The 22558-nt window shown below is 40.8% G+C and overlaps 2 protein-coding genes across 2 annotated transcripts in view; one reads left to right on the top strand and one right to left on the bottom strand.

The window, feature by feature from the left end:
* Window positions 1–4639: 4639 nt before the first annotated feature.
* LOC141333945 (uncharacterized) overlaps window positions 4640–22558 on the bottom strand; it is a 140862-nt gene continuing 122943 nt past the window's right edge. Inside the window, exon 5 of the mRNA XM_073839095.1 lies at window positions 4640–5347. Within this exon, the coding sequence (XP_073695196.1) occupies window positions 4676–5347 (672 nt within the window). The 3' untranslated portion in view covers window positions 4640–4675. The remainder of the gene's footprint in view (window positions 5348–22558) is intronic.
* The window catches only part of LOC141333345 (NACHT, LRR and PYD domains-containing protein 12-like), a 36121-nt gene continuing 26432 nt past the window's right edge, over window positions 12870–22558 (top strand). The window contains exon 1 of the mRNA XM_073838325.1: window positions 12870–13116. Coding sequence (XP_073694426.1) covers window positions 12870–13116 — 247 coding nt within the window. The remainder of the gene's footprint in view (window positions 13117–22558) is intronic.

Raw genomic sequence — 22558 nt, 5'->3', positions numbered from 1 at the left:
ACTAATCTCTTGTATTTTAGAATGCACGCTCTACGCTGCTGAGAGTTTCGCGCTATAGTAAAAACGAAACCAAAAGTAAAACGCGCACACGCATTCAAAAGCAACTCTAATACCCTGCATTTAGAGAGCGTCTCCCCAATGCGCACAAATTAGGCAACATAAAATATCTAGGCTGTTATAGTATGTGGGCTATAAGTTGTGTAGTTGTGATTCGGTGAAAATTTATTTTATTGAGACTTGAGATTAAATAAACTGCTCAAGTATAGTAGATCTTGTAGTATTAATTTTCACATGCAGCTACACATTGTGGGTTAAAAACATAAAGTGGCTGGTAAAAACATTTAGTGGCTGGTAGATTTTGAAATCCACCAGCCACACTGGCCAGTGGACAAAAAAGTTCATTTCCATCCCTGCCCTGCTGTCAACGGAGGATCAGAAATTTCATAAAAAATATCTTGTGTTCCGAAAAAGAATTAAAAAGAATGAAAGCCCTGCAGGTTTGGAACAACTTCTTAGTTAAATGGAATAATTCAATCTAGAACCATCAAATTAACCCTGATAGCACATGTACATCTCTGAGACGTCTGTTTGACATCTGCAAGACGTAGTTTGCTCATCTGCAATACATCTATTGGACGTTTCCTATCAGATGTCAAATAGACATCTATGAGATGTGTTTAAGATGTTTATGAATTAGAATGAATGTAAACCTGACATCTTACAGACATTTGTACACAGCAGATGCTTTCCAGATCAAGAAGTCTGTAACAGACATCTTGCAGACATACATGTGCTATCTGGAATGTTGCTTTAAAAAGCTGCTGGTGTAGTGATAATCTGTTCGCTATAACATAATATATGCATGTATGCTACTGTTAGCCAGCAGTTATCTACAAGATATAAGGGTTAATTTGACGGTTCCAGATTTAATTATTTCATTTAACTGAGACGTTTCAAGTACAGAGTGTTTAAGATGTGTTTCTAATGTTATTAATTGTACTTTAAGAAATTCTACTGCTTCTAAAGTATTGTTAGCATTCTACAGTATGCATATGCTAGTGTACATGTACATTTTTACATTACTATTGTGATTACGTGATCTCAACATGTCTATCCTGTTTTTAACTCATTGACATTCTTCAAAAATAGCATTCATTTCTGTAGAGCTGGACATTTTAATAAAAATCAAAAGAGTGAGTTCAGCTTTAAGAAAGAAAACCAACCTGTTTGTTCCTCAGTATCTTCTTGTTTGACTCTGAATGTTTCTTCAATCTTCATGTCTTCATTCTCCTCTTTAATACACGCCATCTTCATTATAGTGTCACAGTTTTAACAGTGTTTTTAAGATGAGAATACTTAACAGAAAGAAAAATAAAAAAACTGGCAATAAATGAATAACAATGCAAATTATAGTATTTTTACTATTTACTGTATATATGGTATTTAATAACTCGTACATTATATTTGCAGTTGGCAACATGTATTAAACGTTGTATTTAACTATTTTGAGCAGAAGCGTGCGGAGATTCAAGCGATTTGAATCACTGAATCGTTTTCAGAATTGATTCAATTGACTCGGAGTTGAGAAAAGCTCGGTTTCTCCATCACTACTTGCCAGTGACCAAATCCGTGTTTATACTGGACAGATTCACGATATAGGGAGCGATATGAGACGCACTTTTTCTGTTGCTCATGTGAAGATGCGCTTTACTCACTAAATATATTGTTTATTAACGTTAGATAAAGTATTACGATGTCAATTTCACTCATGTTTAAGCAATTTCGCATATCTCGTGTAAAGAGCAGGTTTGTATCGATTTCAACGCTTTAAATACTTTCAAACACAAACCTTTCTTCAGCTGAATCACAACAGATGCAGGAGCGCGGCTCTACCTGATGACTTCACACCGCCAGACCAAAATAAAAGTCCCCTTCACATGGTGCTGTCTAAAATAATACAAAAGGTGTTCGATGTCTAAGTATAATGATGTTTTATTAATTTGTAGTGATTCTCAAAAGTAAAAGCAATAACAAATGTTAAGTTGATATTGTTTAAAAATTATAGTTGAAATAAAGAATTAATTCAATACCAACAAGTAGTATTGATAAAAGGATCAGTCTAATTACAAATGGAGTATTTTTAGTTTAGTTTTTAGTCAAATCAATAGGCTTTCAAGTCATAACTTAAAAAAAAAAATTAATGTATCATTATGACAAACAATGATAGGAAACCCTGTTTTGACACTAAACGTTTAAATGATAAAATTTAAACAAACTGTAATGGGTGTAATGAATGAGAATGAATAACAGCTTCACAAAAAAAAAAAATTCAGTTTACAACCACACAATTTACATTCACTTAAATTATATAACAAACCCAAAATAAAAGAATAAAACCAAATCAAATAATAATTGGAAATAAAATAGGAATAGTAAATGAAAGTTAAAAAAAGGTCAAGAGGTGGGGATTATTGAGCATTGCACAGTAATTTATAGTACTTTATGCCATTAAAGCAAACACAGATACTCATACGCATAGAAAACAGAATTTTCATCATTTCATCCTCAGAAGATAATTTAAGAATGTTGATCTTCTGGTGGGTAAAAAGATATCTAATATTATTGTCCTCCTCTGCAGAAGATCCTGAGATGGATTTATTTAAAAAAAAAAAAAAAAAAATACTTTCAACCATTCTGCAAACTCACATATTCCTCTTCTGAGGAGAATCCCAAAACTATAATTTAGGGAAGTATGTTGTTTCTCTTGTCCATGTTTGGTCCTACAAATATGGGTAAGTTAGCTTTTGTGCAATGTTCCATCACGGTTTGTTACTGAGCTTTGAACTTTGTCATTCTGATACAGCACAGGAAACCCTCTGACATTAAACATAACCAACAGTAAACTGAACAGAAATGAGACTTTAAATGAGGCAGCTGACGAGGGGAAAACAGGTGATGGGAGTTAACTAACAATGACTAAAATGGCGAGCAATTTCCAAGAAGTTTTGAGAAGAAATGGCAATTTCCACATTGCCTGGGTGCCCTTGATGGCAAACATATCTTCATCCAGCCCTTGTCCCAATGTGTGAGCACATGGCACAATTATAAAACAGACTTTCTGTTCTCATGATGGCAGCTGTAGATCCAAAATACAATTTCATTTACATTAGTGTTGGTACTCAGGGTCTCAGATGCTGGACTCCTTGTCAGTTTTGACTTGAAGAGACCACTGGACCAGGGTTTTCTAAATATTGGGTCTAAATGACTGATTGAAAACACCTTATATTCTTATAAGTCTGTTTGTTATGATTAAAATAAAGACAGTTTTTATGATCACATTTCAGTTATTTATTCAAGTATTTCCAAAATAGAAGTATTAGATGCCAAATCAACTATATATACAACTATATGAAGCTTTCATTTTGTTCTACACATACAAGTCTACCAACAACTTCAAATGGCATTGCCATTTTTGTATATTTCAAGAGTTACTTAAGTTACCAGTTGACAAAAAGAATTAAATAAATAGAAACTTTGTGCATGTGTATATTGTACTGTATATGGTAGTGCTGAGGTTGTAACGTGTGAGGATGGTAATGTACTGGGGCCGGATTCACGAACTTCTTAAATAAATTAAGAAATTTCTTAAGATAAATTCTAAGAAGTTCGTAAGAATGTTCTTCAGTGCAATTCTTGAAAAAATCTTAAGTTGTTCCCAAACATCTTTTTTTTTTCTTAAGAAAAAATAAAATAAATGAAGTAGCAACAACAAATTCATTACCACTACATTTTATTTGTATCACTATATTATCCTGTTTTAAAGTAGCAGCCACATTTCGGACAAGTGTTTGAATGTATTTTAAAGGGCGTGAGATGTGTTCGTTTAACGACATTAACCGACAAAAGAGAATTTACTCGCGAGAAAGCGTAAACTACTCAGGTAATCTGCATGGAGGACAAGAAACGAAACAGAAACTTCACTAGACAAGAGCTAGAGGTTCTTGTCGAGGAAATTAGCGCAAGAAAAAAGCTACTTCTAGGGAGGCTGGATAACAGTATCTCAATGCAAAGTAAGCGACTCGCATAGGAACGGGTGGCGGATGCCATTTCAGCTGTGGCCAACTCAGTTACAGATGTGGATGGGGTGAAAAAGAAATGGGCAGACTTAAAGTCGGCTGTTAAAAAAAAGGAGCAGAGAGGTCAAGGGAGCAAAAAATGACAGGTAGTGGATCACCGTCTATTATTCTGGATGCATTTGAGAAGATACTGTCAGTCATCGGAGATACAGCGGTGACAGGCGTCATGTCCGGTGTGGATACAGAAGAAGATAAGCAGTTATCTCATTCACTTTGGTACATTTTCGTCTTTTCTCGTCTCATCATTGAAAACTCATACATGTCTCGTCATGTTTTAGTCATCAACAAGCCATTTTTATCTCGTCATCGTCTCGTTATCGTCATGGAAAAAAGTTGCGTCAACGAAATGATTTCGTCATCGTCATCGTTGACGAAAACAACACTGGCACACTATTGTAATGATTTACTCTAAAGTCATTTTAATATATTATTGACTTATTGGAACAGGCATCTACATATACATAATATTAAATGACTCAAGATCAGACTGGGGGCACATGACTTCTCAGATCTATTTAAAATACCAAAGTCTTCTCGCATTAATGATATGTGTAAAGTTTCCCTCCGGTGTGAGTCCTCATGTGGCTATAACGGGATCCTTTATTTGTGAAGCTCTTTCCACACTGTTTGCATGGGTAAGGCTTCTCTCCGGTGTGAACTCTCATGTGATCCTTCAGACTTTCTTTGCGCGAGAAGCTCTTTCCGCACTGTTGGCAGGTAAAAGGCTTCTCTCCGGTGTGGACTCTCAAGTGCACTTTGAGGTTTGTGTTGTTTGCGCAACTCATTCCACAGTGAGGGCACATAAATGGCTGCTCTCCAGTGTGAGTCGCTACGTGCTTCCTAAGTTGAATCCCGTCTGTGAAACTCTTTCCACACTGACGACATATACGGCAGCTCTCTCTTGAGTGAATCCTCATGTGATTATTAAGGCTTTCTTTACGCGTGAAACTCTTTCCACACTGATCACATGTGAACGGCTTCTCTCCGGTGTGAGTTCTCATGTGAGTCTGAAAATTTCCTTTTCGGTTCAGCGTTTTCCCACACAGTTTGCAGGTGTAAGTCTTCTCTCCAGTGTGAAGACTCATGTGGGTATAAAGGGTTCCTTGATGTGTGAAGCTCTTTCCGCACTGGGTGCACGTGTAAGGCTTCTCTCCAGTGTGAATGCGCATGTGAGTCTTAAGACTTCCTTTCTCCTGGAAACTCCTTCCACACTGTTGGCAGGTGAGACATTTGCTAGTTGCTGTCTTTTGAGCTCTTTTTTGAAATAAAGTCCTTTCAGTCTTTGAACAACTGACAGATTTTTCTCTAGTTATGAAATCACGACTTTCATTGTCTTCCGTTTCACTTAGATCTTGACTCTCCTCTTTCAGTGCCATCAGGTCTAAAGCAAATAAAGACAAATTTGTGTTAACCCCAGTTAAATGGCACAAAGCAAGACACAGCGAAACATTTAAAGCATCAATATAGCTGTGAGCAGAGAAAACAGACTCGAGCACTAGGGCACATGGTGGACAACATTACTTCAAACCCATGCGCGACATTATGGACAGTTTTGTCCATTTAAGTTTTTTTTTTGTTATAAGTGTGCCTGTGTTAATGCCAAATGCGTAAATTTTGGCTCAGATGTTTATTTTTACTGACATTTTAATAGTTCACCATCATTTCCTTAAAAAATCAATTTGACCCTCTGTACAAAAAATACTCAGGACCTTATGGACAAAAATGTCCACATTGAAACCCATTAAAAAGGCAAAAAAAAATTTAACCCAGGGCCATTTGACTATAAAATGATGCAATATTTGCTAATAGGCTTATAGGATATTATTTGAGGTGAGTGAGTGGTTTTTAATGTTTTTTTTTTTTATGTAAACAGTGTCATCTTATGACATGTCATTGGTCACTTTTAGCTTCTGAGACTTTAATGCTGTTATTTTGATGATTTTGTTTAACCCTTGTGCGTCAAAGAAAAATTTAAACAGGTGCAAAATGTCATAAAAACATGATTCATATTTTTTTCCACTTTCAGTGATTTTTCTAACCAGCCTCTGTTCTATACATTGATACCAAACATTCATTCATTTTCAGAATTGTAACCCTTTAAATGCTGGTTTGTTTGCGTAATGTCGCAGATGTGTTTTTTTTAAATGAAAAAATTAAAAATTGTTAACATTTTCCCAGTTCCTTAATAGGAGCTGACACATACAAAGTGAAACCACCATATTTTCTTAGTTCTCGCATTGTGAGGATCTCAAACTTGACTAAATTAGGGATTGCATGAACATGTGTTTTTAATCTAATTGGAGCACAACAAAATATACCATTTAGATCATAGGTTTACATACACCTTGCAGAATCTTTAAAATATTTGACAAAATAAGGAGGTGCATAACAACTGTACTTTGTGTTTGTTATTTAGGACTGACACGAATATGCTATTTCACATAATAGATGTGTACATATAGATCATAAGTAGTGTTGTTTTTGGCGGCCGATTTTAATTTTAGTTTTAGTCTAGTCTTTGTGTGAAGCTGTCATTTTAGTTTTTATTAGTTTTAGTCACGTTCATATTCTTTTTAGTCTAGTCAAGTTTTAGTCGACTAAAAGTCTGAGCATTTTAGTCTTATTTTAGTCAGAATTACCCATGACTATTTTCGTCTAGTTTTAGTCGACGAAAACTGATGACATTTACTCAATTTTTTGTCAATGAAAATTGTATTTTAGTCTATTTTTAGTAATGCAATTTTATTTAACCCAGTCAAAATAGTAGAAGTAGAAGTATAGACGAAACCAATGTTTTCTTTTAGCCAAACCCATTTCAACCTTACCTTATAAGCTCAAGAATACATCCATTCCAGACATGGAAGATGCTTTAATTTGAAATTACAACATTTATTTTACCTACCAAACATGTTAGAGGTACACACACATAAATTGAAATAAAATAAATACTGACTTCTTCGTATTCTGATTCAAATAACACGAACCCCTTGCACAGGATTCAAGTGTCATTCACTTCTTTATTAAGAATAAATCATAATACGAATAAATATGTACGTGTAGTTTTGTGCATGTTCATTTTCTAGTAATTCCCGCTTCAAAAGCACTTCTAATAATATTAGTCAATTTAACAATATCCTTAATTTATTTGATCCTCTATGGCTGCACAAATCATGCTTGTACTTTTATAAGTTTATTTACCAATTAATTAATTTGTGTAAGTAAAATATTTCTTATGGTTTTCGTAGCACATATTGATTCATTTTATGAAACTGTCCAAAAATCGCTTTGACATCTGGGACGCAAAAGAAACGTTTTCCACCTTTGACCACAAGATGTCATTAGTGTGCAACGTGTTGAAAAGCTTCGAGTAATGAAGCTTTTTAGATCCAGTTGAGGGGAACGCTTTGGTGCTGGAAAGCTTAATTTTCCCATCACTACTAAAAAGTATGAAAAAATGCATGAGTCGTTTCTTCTTTTTCTCCCAAAGACGAACCTTTCTCTGTGTCAAACCTAACTTTGTTTGTAGCCGCGAGTGTGGCTTGAGAAAGTGACGTCGCCTGTGGTTTAGGCTAGAAGGGATAAGGCTCTGGCTACTGGGCATGCGCACATCAATCTAACGTTATAACATTTCGTTTCGTCTCGTTTTCGTCGCCGAAAATGAAGAGACATTTTAGCATAGTTTTTATTTTGTACACCACATTTAGTCTCGTTTTTATTCGTCAACGATATTGCATTATACATTTTGTTATAGTCATCGTCACATGACAAGCATTTTCGTTTCGTTTTGTCTCGTTTTCGTCATGTGATAAAGGTTCGTTGACGACGATATTTAGTCATAATTTTCGTTGACGAAAGCAACACTAATCATAAGACAAAATAATAGCTGAATTTACAAATGTTTAACAGGCACAATCCATGATCCGTGGCTGTTTTTTATTTTATTTTGTGATTGTTCATTAGAGCTGCAATGGAAAAAATACTTTTCTTACTTAGATTTTGTCTTGTTTCCAGCCAAAATATCAAAAACTCTTAAATCAAGAAAGATTTTCTAGAAGAGAATTTTTTTTCTTGTTTTCATAAAAAAAAAAGTCTAAATTAAGTGCATTTTTGTTTGAAACAAGTTAAATAATCTGCCAATGGGGTAAGAAAAATAATTTAGTTTTCTGTTTGAAATAAGATTTTTTTTTTTTTTGCTAACCCCATTGGAAGATTATTTAGCTTGTTCTAAGCAAAATCTCACTTAGTCTTTCACTTGTTTTTCTCTGAAAACAACAACATTTTTACTTGTCTAGAAAATCCTTCTTGATTTAAGAATTGTTAGATATTTTGGCTGAAAACAAGACAAAAAATCTAAGTAAGAAAAGCATTTTTTTTGCAGAAACGATTAGTTGACATTATCATCAACATCAACAAGAATATTTTTAAATATATCTTAAAATACCTACTGTAAAGGCGTGCAATAACACAGTTTGACCAGTGGGAGGCTGAAATGCAAGACTGTACTGCAGCTTTGAACGAAAACCAACCTGTTTGTGTCTCAGTATCTTCATGTTTGACTTTGAATGATTCTTCAATCTTCACGTCTTCACTCTCCTCTTTGATAAACGCCATCTTTATATATCACATGGATCTCAGTTGGCTCAGCAGGAGATTTTCTGTGTGTTTAAGATGAGAATAATTAACAGAGACAGAGGAATCCAAATGAACTAATTTGGATTTCTCACACGCACGTCTGTAAGATGTCAGTTTTACATTCATTTTAAATCATAAACATCTTAAAGACATCTAATGGACGTCTATTTGACATCTGATAGGAAACGTCCAAGAGACATATTGCAGATTAGCAAACTACGTCTTGCAGATGTAAATGCAGACGTCAAATACACGTATCCTAGATGTACGTGTGCTATTAAATATCTAAATGCCACTTATTTTAACACTAATAATACTGTTGTAAATGTGGGTCATTTTAATTATTATAATTACATAATAACAGCCTAGTTGTGAGCACTACCCAACAATCAGTCATTAATGAAAAACAAAAGCAATAGTTTTAGTTTAAACACAAACTTGCTTAACAAGAAAGACTGATTGTTCTATTTTTTTCACTATTAATATATGGTCCACAAGATAAAAATTAACGCAATTAATGAAGGACTTTTTATACGGTTCTATATTGAGGAAATAATTATTTTCTCACTCAGATTTTTTGGTTTTGTTTCCAGCCAAAATATCTGAAAATTCTTAAATCAAGGTGTTTTTTTTAGACGAGTAAAACATTTTTTTCTTGTTTTCAGAAGAAAAAACAAGCCAAAATCCAAAAATTAAGTGATGTTTTTGCTTAGAACAAGCTTAATAATCCGCCAATGGGGTAAGAGAAAAAAAAATCGTATTTCAAACAGAAAACAAGACTATTTTTCTTATCCCATTGGCAGATTATTTTGCTCGTTTCAAGCAAAAACACACTCAATTTTGGCTTGTTTTTTCCTGAAATCAAGATAAGTTTTACTCGTCTAGAAAATCCTTCTTGCTTAAATAACTTTTAGATATTTTGACTGGAAACAAGACAAAAAAAAAATCTAAGTAAGAAAAGCATTTTCAAATTACAGAGTTTCTGGAACAAAATATTTCAAGTTTTTTCAGATACATTAGACATTATATTTGGAGTTTCCGAATAATTTTTGAGACTAACAACAGTTTGTTTCATGTGGCTTGATCTCTGCCAAAAAAAAAAAAAAAAACGTATTCTTTTGTTTTGGAAGAAAAAAGAAGTTCCAACTCTTAAATTATGGCTGACAGAGTTAACAGGTTACATCTGGAAAATATCAGGTATACCCTAACAGACAAGATTTTGTTATTTGAAAAAAATGTGGTCCCCTTTTATTTCCTTTCTACAAACGTGTGATTAATATGTTTACTAAGCCTTTAGTACCTACTTTTACCATTGGATAGTACTGGTCGGTGGTTGGTTGGGGGAAAGTGTTTAATTTTTGTATAATGTATAATTTTTGTAATATTAGACCTTTTTTTTAATGTTTAATTATTAAAATGTACATTTTATGTTTGTATTAAAAAAGTGTATTTACAATTGAATGTCTGCTAAAATCTAATAATTCTAATAATTAACGGTCTATAGCGTTTTTTTTTTTGAATGTTCAATTGTTAAAATATACATTTTATGTTTGTATTTAAAAAAATTGTATTTACAAGTGAATGTCTGCTAAAATTTCTAATAATAAAACATTGAACCCAAAGAAAAGCTTGTTCTGCAGTGATGCGCCGTTCGTTTTTGCTTTCACTTTCACTGTCAGTGAATAACTGATCTGTTTTGAGGCTCATTAGGTTTGCAGAATGTCTGCGTGTTGTCTAGGGTGGATTCAGGTTAATTGGGACAATTTTTCCAAGTAATTTCAATTACAAAATGTGTCCCAATCAACCTGAATTTACCCGCATCACTAACTCTACCAACAAATTGAATAAGGGAACAAATAAACAAGTAAATATTTAGGACGAACTGAGATGCCCAATCAAATAAGACGCGTCTTCTGTTTCTCATGTTCTCATTCTCGCACAAAGAAATAACACAGACTAACATTAGATTAGAAAGCATTACAGTTACAAACGATACAACTGTCCGAACGGTTATTATATAGATGTAAACGTTTGAAACGATTCAAAACAAACCTTTCCAGAGCCGCATCACAACAGAGCAGGAGCGCGGCGCTCGCGCATGACGTCACATCGGCACACCGAAATAAAAGTACTGTAAATAATAATAATATTAATAATAATAACCATGAAATATCTAAGTGAACATTTGGATTAAAGTGTCTGCAAATTAAATAAATGTAATTGAAAAAAAAAGTTTTATAATTTATATATTATTTGCATTAAATAATGTATATATTGTTATTATGACATTTTTTGCTCTGTTCCCCTTTTGTGTGTGTGTAAATGTCTCAACTGTCATTCTTCTGCTTTTCACGTCTCTCTTCCTGAAAGAAAGCAGGAAGCAGGTTTTGGTTGATTTGCTGAAGCTTAAGGAATTTCAGAGCTGCAGTTTAACAACAGTTTCAGGGCTACAGATATTATTTGAGGTGAGTGTTTGGTTTTATTGTTTTTTAATGTAAACAGTGTCATATTATGACATGTCATTGGTCACTTTCAGCTTCTGAGACTTTAATGCTGTCATTTTGATGATTTTTTTAACCCTTGTGCGTCAGTGAAAAAAGTTACACAGGTGCAAAATGTCCAAAAACTGTCATAAAAACATGATTTTTTTTCACTTTCACTGTTTTTTCTAACCAGCATCTGTTCTATACATAGATACCAAACATACATTAATTTTCAGAATTGCAACCCTTTAAATGCTGGTTTGTTTGCATAATGTCGCAGATTTTTATTTTTATTTTTTTTGGAAAAAAATTAAAATAGTTAATTTCCGTATACTAAATGCTAAGCAGATTTTTTTTCTTTGCTTATTAGATTCTTGGGTGTGTCAGTGAGGAACAACAACATTCATTTTGAAGCATTTTTTTATATTTTCATGTAGTGTTTAATTTTCTTTTTTTTAATGTATATGCCAAATTTAAAAAAAATGGCACAATCTTGTAAAAAAAATTAGTAAAAATGTAAAATTGTAAGCCTTGCCGATCGAATAAAATGCCTGTTAGCATTTTATAGTCAAATGGCCCTGGGTTAAAAAATTGCAAAAATATTATTGAGTCATTGATGTCACATGGATTTTGTAAATAAAAAAGTAAAAGTAATATCCCCTTTTTAAAATCAGGTCATTCTCAGCTTTTTGCCGGCGTGACGGAACACAGACATAGGCCTCGCCCACTATAGTTGATTGACATGAACGCCTTACCTTAGCCCCGCCCTCACCGAGCTGAAACAGTCCCAATATGCTCGCCATCTTCAGCCTCTGAAGACCGGAGGATTGACGTTACTTTCGGTTTTGAAAGGAAAGGCACCGATCCCAATCTACATATGCATCTATGTTTGTGCAAATCATTTGTGATGCAGCTTCTCCCACAGCAGAAGTGACTTTAAGGGTTTTTATGCATCTTTCCAAACTGCCTTCTTAACAATGTATTTGTTGGCAAGTTGACAATGTAAAACTGTGTTTTTTAACCAAAGTATAGTATAGACTTTTCATTAAGACCCTAAAGAACCATATGAACTTGTGGAAAATGACCACAAAGAAACCTTTTCTCGATGGTCTACTGACTTATCTCTAAGATTCATGAATCATGGTTATCGTAGAGAATGGATGCAAGATGCCAAAAAGTTTGATGATGTATCTCAAATACAATGCCTAAGCGCTAAAGGTAATAAACATAAAAAGCAATCATGTAACGGCCCTTTTTGTGCTGTTAAGTATGTTTGTTTTGGAGTGACCTTATTTTTGTCTTGCCTCTTGTGTTTCCAATAGCTACCCTTATTTTTTGCTATAGCGATTAATCTGACCACACTCCTTTCTTACTAGTTTCCATAGTAGTTTATTAGTCTTTTGTTTTCTCCTTTGTGTTTTTATACACTTAGGTTTAAAATGTTTATGAATTAGAATAAATGTAAAACTGACATCTTACAGACGTTTGCACACAGCAGATGCTTTCCAGATCAAGAGATCTTTAACAGACATCTTGCAGATGTACGTGAGCTGTGTAATACTAGTGTGGTAAATGGATTTTTTTTTTTCGTCCTGCAGAAGTGAATTAGTAACAGAAGATGGCACCAGAGCAGCTTCTGGACACACTGGATGCTCTAGACAGAGAACAACTCAAGAGGTTTAAATGGCACTTAAAGCAAGATGCTCATGCTTCAGCTGTCGATCTAGAGAATTCAGACACTGTTGACACAGTGGATCTGATGAAGGCATGTTGTGGACCAGAAGGAGCTGTGAAGATCACGCTGAACATCTTGAGAAAGATGAAACTGAACCATCTGGCTGAAGATTTGGAGAATAAACTCAAAGGTAAAAACAGCTGCAAGTGTCAGCTACTGGATGAATTCAACATGACACTAATTGCAAAGTCATTCTGCAATGTCTAGATTAGTGTATACAGAATTTGAATTACTAGCCCAGAATGGCTTTCAATACCATCTACAGGTTTTTTTTAAGTGTTGAAAGTGAACACAATACCATTTTACATGGCTGTTAAAGGGATATAATCCAGCGTGAGCTGAAGAGAAGCAAAGACACAAAAGATCTCAGGTTACGTATGTAACCCTGGTTCCCTGAGGGAACGAGACACTGCGTCCTGAAACGCTATGGGGAACGCCATTGGCGGGCCGCACTCTGAGTCATAGTCTAACAACCAATCAGATGACGGGAGTGACGTCAGAGACGCGGTGACGTCATCGACCAGGAAGTATAAAAGCACGTGCGTTTGAAGCCGGCGTCAGCTCAAGGAATGAAGCGAGCGCCGCAGGGGTGCGGGAATTATGGTCCGAGACGCAGTGTCTCGTTCCCTCAGGGAACCAGGGTTACATACGTAACCTGAGACGTTCCCTTCCGGGAACTCAACACTGCGTCCTGAAACGCTATGGGAACGAGGTATCAACGCCCCCATAATTCCAAAGCCCTGCCTAGTGTCTGCTAGGACAAGGGTGGAAAAGTTGTGTCTGGTGAATCTTGCCAGAGCACAGGAACAAACCTCAGCCTGGGGAGCTTGCCAGGGCATGAGTGGTAATACATCTCTGTCTGTGGAGCCCACCAGACAAGAGGGAGAGAAATTTTACCTCGGCCCTCGGGCACACGAGGACAAGATAGTCCTTCGTCTGGTCTCGCAAGACCGTGAAGAAAACAGCGTCTAGCATACTTACCTGCTGAGACACTGTGGTAGCTCCGCCTGGTGATATATCCTGGATATATGAACCTTGGGACTCAGGCACTCGAGGAGAAAATAGTAGTCCTTTGTCTGCGTTACAGCCAGTACAAGAGGGACACAAGAAGTGCCTGGGAAACTTGCCAGGACACTGGAATGCATCTCTGTCTGTGATCAACCACCAGACAAGAGGGATATATGAGCTTCGGCCCTCAGGCACGGGAGGAGAAAATAGTAGTCCTTTGTCTGCGTTACAGATAGAACAAGAGGGACACAAGAAGTGCCTGGTGGACTTGCCAGGACACTGGAATGCATCTCTGTCTGTGATCAGCCACCAGACAAGAGGGATATATGAACCTCGGCCCTCAGGCACACGAGGAAAAATGGTAGTCCTTTGTCTGGGGACAGCCAGAACAAGAGGGACCCAAGTAGTGCCTGGTGAACCTGCCATGACACTGGAATGGCTCCGCATGGGGAAATTGCCAGGACGCGAGTGTTAAAACATCTCTGTCTGTGATACCCACCAGACAAGAGGGAGATATATTCCTCGTCCCTTAGGCACAGGAGGATAGAGTTCTCGACCTTTGCCTGTCATTGACCAGTGCAGAGGGAGAAATAGTCCTCAGCCCAGAATGTTCCTCGGCCCTCAGGCACATGAGGAAAGTGGTAGACCTCTGTCTGGTCGCCAGCCAGAGCAAGAGGTACTCCTCGGCCCTCAGGCGCACGAGGAGTCTCAGTCCTTTGTCTGGGAAGAGCCAGAACAAGAGGGACTAGAAATGACTCGGCCTGGTGACTTTGCCAGGACGCGAGCGGTATGAGCCTTTGTCTAATATTCCACGGACAAGAGGGCAATATGATCCTCAGCCCTTAGGCACACGAGGAGAACAACGACATGCCTCTGCCTGGTAGCCAGCCAGCGCAGGAGGTACTCCTCGGCCCTCGGGCACACGAGGAGTCTTAGTCCTGTGTCTGGGAAGGCCAGAACAAGAGGGACTGAATAAACTCGGCCTGGGAATCCTGCCAGGACACGAGGGGAATAAGCCATTGTCTAGTATTCTACGGACAACAGGGCAATATGATCCTCGGCCTTCAGGCACACGAGGATAGTAATGGACCTCTGCCTGGTCGCCAGCCAGCGCGAGAGGTACTCCTCGGCCCTCGGGTGCACGAGAAGTCTTAGGCCCAATCCCAATTCTATTTTCTACCCCTTCGCCTACCCCTCGCCCCTTCCCCTTGTCCCTTGAAACAAAGTGTAAAGGGGAAGGGCTAAAATATTTCCCCTAAGAAATGGGACACTACTACAACACTGTGATACGTCATCATACGTTGTCGCTAGTTCCTAATGTTACGTCAGAGGACATGCGCAGATGTTTATCACTCATTCCAAGATGTCAAAATGTCATGTTGCAAAAAGTACAAATGTACGGTGTACGCACCGTTCATTCACATGTGGCTGTAAGCAAACCAAACCACGCATTATCACATGCGCGGCAAATTGCTAATCAGTGTAGTGATGCCTGGAGAAGTGTATATGCTTCATTTGTGAATTTCGTTTTGAACTTTCTATTTGAACGCATTCGTTTTCTGGATCCTTGGACTAAAATGTTTACAGGGGTTCACTGGTTTAAGAAATTTCTGATCGTAAAAATCAGCTTCTTTTTATTTGCAAGGTATTGTTTTTATTATTATGTACTGATTTAAATGACTGGTGCGATGAGCGGGCACAGGTGCATTAGGCGCAATCATCAAATACATTTCAAAGCAAGCCGGCTCCACGGTCCTGACTGCATCATCACTGCCTTTATTGGGTGTTTTGAGCGAATATTTACATTTATTCACATGACTGGATGAGGTGGACTGCCATGATTTTGGCGAATGCAGGACACTTCTGAATAATACACATCAGAGGGGATTTAAAAAGTGGAAGTATGTATACACCGTATACCTGCGTACACCATCCACTACACCACTGTTGCAAATTGCCGTGCCACTGGTCTTTCATGTTTCTAACATGCAGTCAAGTGTATATGACATAAAAATATATTTTGTAATATCGTGCAATCAGTGCTATCTGCTAGCAAACTTTAGCGATTTTTTTGCAAACATTTATTTACAAAACAACACCATAAACACAAACACAAGATTGAAGGTAATATACATATAATGAAACATTGTCATGAAAATCCTTACTAAAGGCAAAAATTACTTATATTTACGAGTCTGCTTGCTCGAGTGAGCAGCCATGTTGGAAATTTCTCTTAGCCCTTCGTTTGAAGTGAGGTCCTGAAAAATCTATCTGGCCCTTCCTCTTACCCCTACCCCTCCAACCAAAAGAGCAATGAGACAACCCTACCCCTTCACGTGAACGCGCCAAACGGAGGGGTAAGGCTAAGTGTAGGGGTAAGTGGTAGATTTGGGATTGAGCCTTAGTCCTTTGTCTGGGAAAAAGCCAGAACAAGAGGGACTGAATAAACTCGGCCTGGGAATCCTGCCAGGACGCGAGGAATAAGCCATTGTCTAGTAATCCACGGAAAAGAGGGCAATGTGATCCTCGGCCCTCAGGCACACGGGGATAGGGTTCTCAACCGCTGCCTGTTATATGACCAGCGCAGGTGGAGAAATGCTCCTCGGCCCTCAGGCACTCGAGGATTAGGCGAAAAAGTCTTCTCTTCTTTCTTGATAGAAAGAATGCGCCTTGAGAAGTCTCCTCCTGGCTAGGGAGGGGGCTGAATTTCTGGGCCTAGCCTTTTGCTGAGGCGAGAGGACAAAGATGCCAGGAGTGGCTCTGAGTTTTAGTTCACAAAGTCTGACAAACGTCAGAAGCGTATAGGACCAACCCGCAGCACCGCAGATGTCCTGGACTCTAGGGACACCTGCCATCAGAGCTTTAGAGGGAGATAAGCTTCGAGTAGAGTGAGCCTTGACTCCCAACGAAGATGGGAGACCAGAGGACTCGTAGGCAGTAGAAATGGCAGCTCTGTGGACGTATGTGTCTAGTGCTCATACTGGACACATTAGGTTATACTTCCGATGGTCGTGCTCCACGAATGGAGGAGGATAAAACGCTTGAAGCGTGATTGGCTGTGGTGTTGAAGACGGGACCTTAGGGACGTACCCAGCTCTTGGGTAAAGGAATGCTTTGGCCAACCCAGGGGCAAAGTCAATATAGGAAGGGGCCACTGAAAGGGCCTGCAGGTCCCTGACTCTCTTAAGAGACGTTAGCGCAAGCAGCAATGCTGTCTTTAAGGTAAGCATCCGATCAGAGACCTCCTCTAAGGGCTCGAAGGGAGGCTTACATAGCGCTTCCAACACCACAGCTAAGTCCCACGTGGGGACTCTCGGTTTCGCACGAGGCCTCAGCCTGAGTGCACCGCGGAGGAAACATGAGACCAGGGGGTTTTGGACCACTGAAAGGCCACCATGAAGGGCGTGGTAAGCCGATATAGCCGCCACGTACACCTTCAAGGTGGAGTGAGCTAACCCTGCGGAAAGACGAGTTTGCAGGAACTCCAGCACTGTACCGACCGGGCAGTGAACTGGGTCTAAACAGCGTTCATGACACAATGAAGCAAACAGGTTCCACTTTAGGCCATAAGTTTCCTCACAGAGGGAGCTCTGGATTGAAGAATGGTCTCGACAACCTTGGTTGGGAGACCGGCTTCTTCTATGAGTTGTGCCCCCTCAGGGGCCACACCCATAACTTCCACATCTCTGGGTGGGGGTGGCAGATTGCGCCCCCAGCCTGGGAGAGAAGGTCCGAGAACCAGACTCGGGCCGGCCAGTACGGGGCTACTAGTAACAGCCGTACACCGTACCGGTGTACTCTTTCCAGAACTCCCGGGAGCAGAGCGATCGGGGGGGAAGCGTACAGACGAAGCCTCGGCCACGTCTGTACCATGGTATCCAGTCCAAGGGGAGCTGGAGAAACTAGAGAGTACCAGAGGGGACATTGCGATGTCTCCTGAGTCGTAAAGAGGTCTAAACACTCTCCAAATCTGCTTCACTACTTGTGGGTGTCGGCCCCTGCCTCGACAGGACGTCTGCTCCCACATTGAGACGTCCGGGAATATGGACTGCTCTCAACGGGAGAAGCTTTTCTTGAGACCACAGGGGGATCTGGTACGCTGGCTTGTATAAGGGGCATGAGCGCAGACCCCCCTGGTGGTTTATATAATAGACTACCGCAGTGTTGTCTATACGGACCAACACATGACAGTTTCTCAGGTTTGGAAGGAAATGCTTCAGAGCCTGGAATACAGCCAGCATCTCTAGGCAGTTTATGTGCCAGGAGAGATGGTGATTGTTCCATAGGCCGTGGACTGAGCGGCCACTCATGACCGCTCCCCACCCGGTGAGGGATGCATCTGTCGCTAGCGTGACGCGGCGGCAAGGAGCTCCCAGCACTGGTCCTTGAGATACGAACCAGGGCTTCTTCCACATGACTAAGGCACGTAGGCAGCGCCGCGTGACCTTGATCTTGCGGAATGGGTTCCCTCTCGGGGAAAACCCTTTGGTTCTGAGCCACTACTGTAGCAAGCCTAGCTTGACCGCATTTGCTGCAGTAAGGATCGACTCGATCCGAGCAGGTGACATTCGTGCCTGCATCGTGGCCGAATCCCAGACTACACCTAGATAAGTTGTTCTCTGTAATGGAGAAAGCACACTTTTCTTGGCGTTGAGCCTTAACCCCAGCTTTTTCATATGAGCAAGAACAACATCTCGATGTTGAGCCGCTAACTGTTCTGAACTGGCTAGGATGAGCCAGTCGTCTATGTAGTTGAGTATGCGGATGCCCTGGAGTCGCAGGGGAGCCAGAGCAGCATCCACACACTTCGAGAAAGTTCGGGGTGAGAGCGCCAGGCCGAACGGAAGACCTCTGTATTGGTGAGCTTTGCCCCTGAAAGCAAACCTGAGAAACTTCCTGTGTTAAGGAAGGATGGAGACGTGAAAATATGTGTCTTCAGCTTTCTGACTCAGAGGTTTAGCTGTCTGAGATCTAGAATGGGCCGCAGCCCCCATCCTTCTTGGGAACAATGAAGTACCGGCTGTAGAACCCGGATTCTCTGTGTTGAGGAGGGACCACCTCGATGGCCTCCTTCCTCAGGAGAGTTTACTTCCTGTTCCATTACCAGACCCTGCTCGGGGCTTACAAGAGTAGGAAATACCCTGCTGAAAGGTGGCGGCTCGGCGCCGAATTGAATGTAATAACCTTTCTCTACAGTGCGCAGGACCCACGTAGAAACGCTTGGCAGTAGTTTCCACGCTGCCAGAAAGTCTACTAAGGGAACCAGCCTCTCGAGACTGGTTTCTGGATTTATTTGAGGAGCTAATTCGGTGACCTGTAACAGCGAACTGGCAGGATACACCTGAAGTAAGCGCTCTGAGGACCCCCGTGGGGGTGGTGAACTCTCTGGTTCCGCTACGTTTCCGGGCGGAGAGACCGGAGAATGGTGTTCGCGGGAGATTGCCGCGCCCTGTAACACTGGCAGGGTTAGCTGACAAATCTCCTGAGGGCCCCGAGGAGAGGTGGCCACCGTAATGGCGGTGGGGCACCTAACTCCCCGAGAGGGGCTGCCCTCATTGCCCCTGAGGTACAAGAGTCAGGGCCGTTTAGCCGAGGACCTCTAGACTAAAGCACGACCCTCGGATCGGGCTTAGTTTTGAAGCCCCCGGTCAGGAGTGTTGCTAATCCCGCCCTCTAGGTCTCACCGGAGGGATACAGGCTACAACGCTCCTATCATGAGCCTCTTATGTGAGGAGCTGGTACACGACTGGGGTTCAAAGCTCCCGTCCAGCAACCCCCGACACGTGGACATTTTGCCCATCAAGCCTGAAGCAAAAACGGAGCTTTCAAGGATGATGCCAGGCTGGGCGACAGATAGCTGGCTAACTTCTGTTCAACCCGTGGCATCATCTTTTCTTTCTAGTTTTTCCCCTGATCTAGACAGTTCAGTGTGCAGATCGGGAAAGAACAGAAAGCTCCGTTTTGGAAGTGCTGACTTAGTCTGCAGAAAACATAAAGTTTGTTTCTCTGAGGCTCATTAGTCAGCACGTCCAACAGCTCCTCATACTGAGGCGATCAGGGGGAGCGGTTGAATACTTTTGACAACGCTCTCCACGTCAACCTCCTCGGAAGAAGATAGGGGATGCGTTGAAAACTTTTCCTGGAAGGAAGTAACCGCATTGCGGGCTTCCTTATCCAGTAGGAGGTTTACCGATCCACCAGGTAAGGAAGGAGATAGGGAATCACCCGTCTCCATTCCCTCTAGTAAATCGAGCTGCGATCCCCACGAGTGCAGCTACTGCTCCGCCTCGGCAGAAGCGGGGCCAGACCTGCGAGGAACGCTAGCGAAGGCTCCCTCCTCGAAGAGAGCCTTCCAGGAACGGAGCATCCGCAGTGGAAGAAGCTCACACTGTGGACAGTCAGCCTTTTCGAGGGCTGACTGTGCGTGCTCCGCACCCAAGCAGACCACGCATAGACTGTGTGTATCCCCACCGACAATGAAGCGTTGGCAGGGAGGAACACACTGTCTATGTGGCTGCTGTACCGCCTTAGTTTCTTAAACTTTCTTTCCCCCTTAGGTTGACATATTGCTCAAAATAAAGGTGTGCAAACTGGCACAAAAAACAGCAATATGTTTTTAAGACAGACACAGACACAGAGCGCTCTTGCTGAATGACAAAAGCTGACGCCGGCTTCAAACGCACGTGCTTTAATACTTCCTGGTCGATGACATCACCGCGCCTGTGACGTCACTCCCGTCATCCGATTGGTTGTTAGACTATGACTCAGAGTGCGGCCCGCCAATAGCGTTCCCCATAGCGTTTCAGGACGCAGTGTTGAGTTCCCGAAAGGGAACCTAATGAACAAAGAAAGCGGTTCATCTAAAACTAATTAACTGTTAAACTAAATTTAAGATTTAGTCTGATTCTATCTTACATGGTCAGTATTTGGTGAGAATTAGACAAAGTTTTTTTTTTTACAATTTATTTCATTTAACCAAAGTGTCACTTAAGTTTTGTTTAAATATAAAGCTACATTCATTAATAAATCAAAGATACATTTCACTGGCATAAATAAATGTGACAATAATTTAATGTGAATGCAATAGTAATAAATCAGTTTCTCTCTTTTATCTCACAAAGCTCCAGTCCACATAAGAAGCAGTTCTCAGACTGGTGTCAGTATTGATGTGAAAGCTGAAACATGTGCAAGTGTCAGTGTTCCTGTATTTACTGGAAACACCATCACAGGACCAGTAACTATTTATGCCAAACATGCAGCTGGAAATGGTACATTTTCATTATTATGACAAGATACAATATTGATACTTTGAGTAAAGACTAGTTCCCTTCCGGGAACTCGAGCCGCGTCAGGAACGCTATGGGGAACGCCATTGGCGGGCAGCACTCTGAATCATGTCTTGCAACCAATGAACGACGGGCGCGGTGACGTCACCGACCAGGAACTATAAAACGCGTGCGTTTGAAGCCGGCGGTAGCTTTTGTCATTCAGCGAGAGCGCTCTGTGTCTGTGTCTGTCCCGGTCATACTACTGTTTTTTCGTGCCAGTTTGCACGACTTTTATTTGAGTAGTATGACCTTTAAAATGCAACCATGGGGGAAAGAAGTGTTACGAAACTAGGCGGTACAAGCAGCCGCATAGATAGTGTGTTCCTCCCTACCAATGCTTATTACTGGTGGGGATACACACAGTCTATGTGTGGTCTGCTTGAGTGTAGAGCACGCACAGTCAGCCCTCGAAAAGGCTGGCTGTCCACAGTGTGAGCATTAAATCCTCCATTGTGGGTGCTCCACAGAAGGCTCTCTTTGAGGAGGGAGCCTTCGCCTGCGTTTCTCGCGGGTGTGGCCCCGCTTCCGCCAAGGCGGAGCGGTTGCTGCACTCGCTGAGATCGCGGCTCGATCTATTAGAGGGACTGGAGACGGGTGTTTTAAAAAATACCCTATCTCCTCTCCTATCTGGTGGATCAGTGAATCTTTTTCTGGATATGGAAGCCCGCAATGCGGTTACTTCCTTCCAGGAAAGGTTTTCAACGTTTGCCATATCTTCCTCCGAGGAGGTTGATGTGAAGTACGTTGTCAAAAGTATTCAACCGCCCCCCTCCCCCTGATCGCCTCAGTATGATGAGCTGGTGGTTGTGCTGACTGTGCATTAGCTAAATAAGCAAATATGAGCCGCAGAAAAGCAAACGTTCTGCTTCCTGCGGACTAAGTCAGCACTTCCAAACGGTAAAGATGACGCCGCGGGTCGAACAGACGCTATCTGTTCCCCGGTCTAGGCATCATTCTTTAGGCTCCGTCTTTGCTCTCCAAGCCGCCTAAAGAAAACTTCAGGCTTGATCAGCAAAGATACACGTGCTGGGGTCTTTTGACGGGAAGTAAAACCCAGCCGTGTACCAGCTCTCTACTTTAGAGGCGCAGAAACAGAGCGTTGCCACCCGCGTCCCTCCGGCTATGCCTAGAGGGCCCGGAAAGCAACGCTCTAAGTCGGGGGCTTCCAAAAAAAAAAAAAAAAACCTAGGAAGTCCTCGGCTATACGGCTCTGAGGATTGTGATTCAGAGCCATTG

The sequence above is a fragment of the Garra rufa genome, chromosome 4, assembly GCF_049309525.1.
Source record: "Garra rufa chromosome 4, GarRuf1.0, whole genome shotgun sequence".
In the NCBI taxonomy this organism is placed as follows: Eukaryota; Metazoa; Chordata; class Actinopteri; order Cypriniformes; family Cyprinidae; genus Garra; species Garra rufa.
This window is presented reverse-complemented; position numbering and strand designations above follow the sequence as displayed.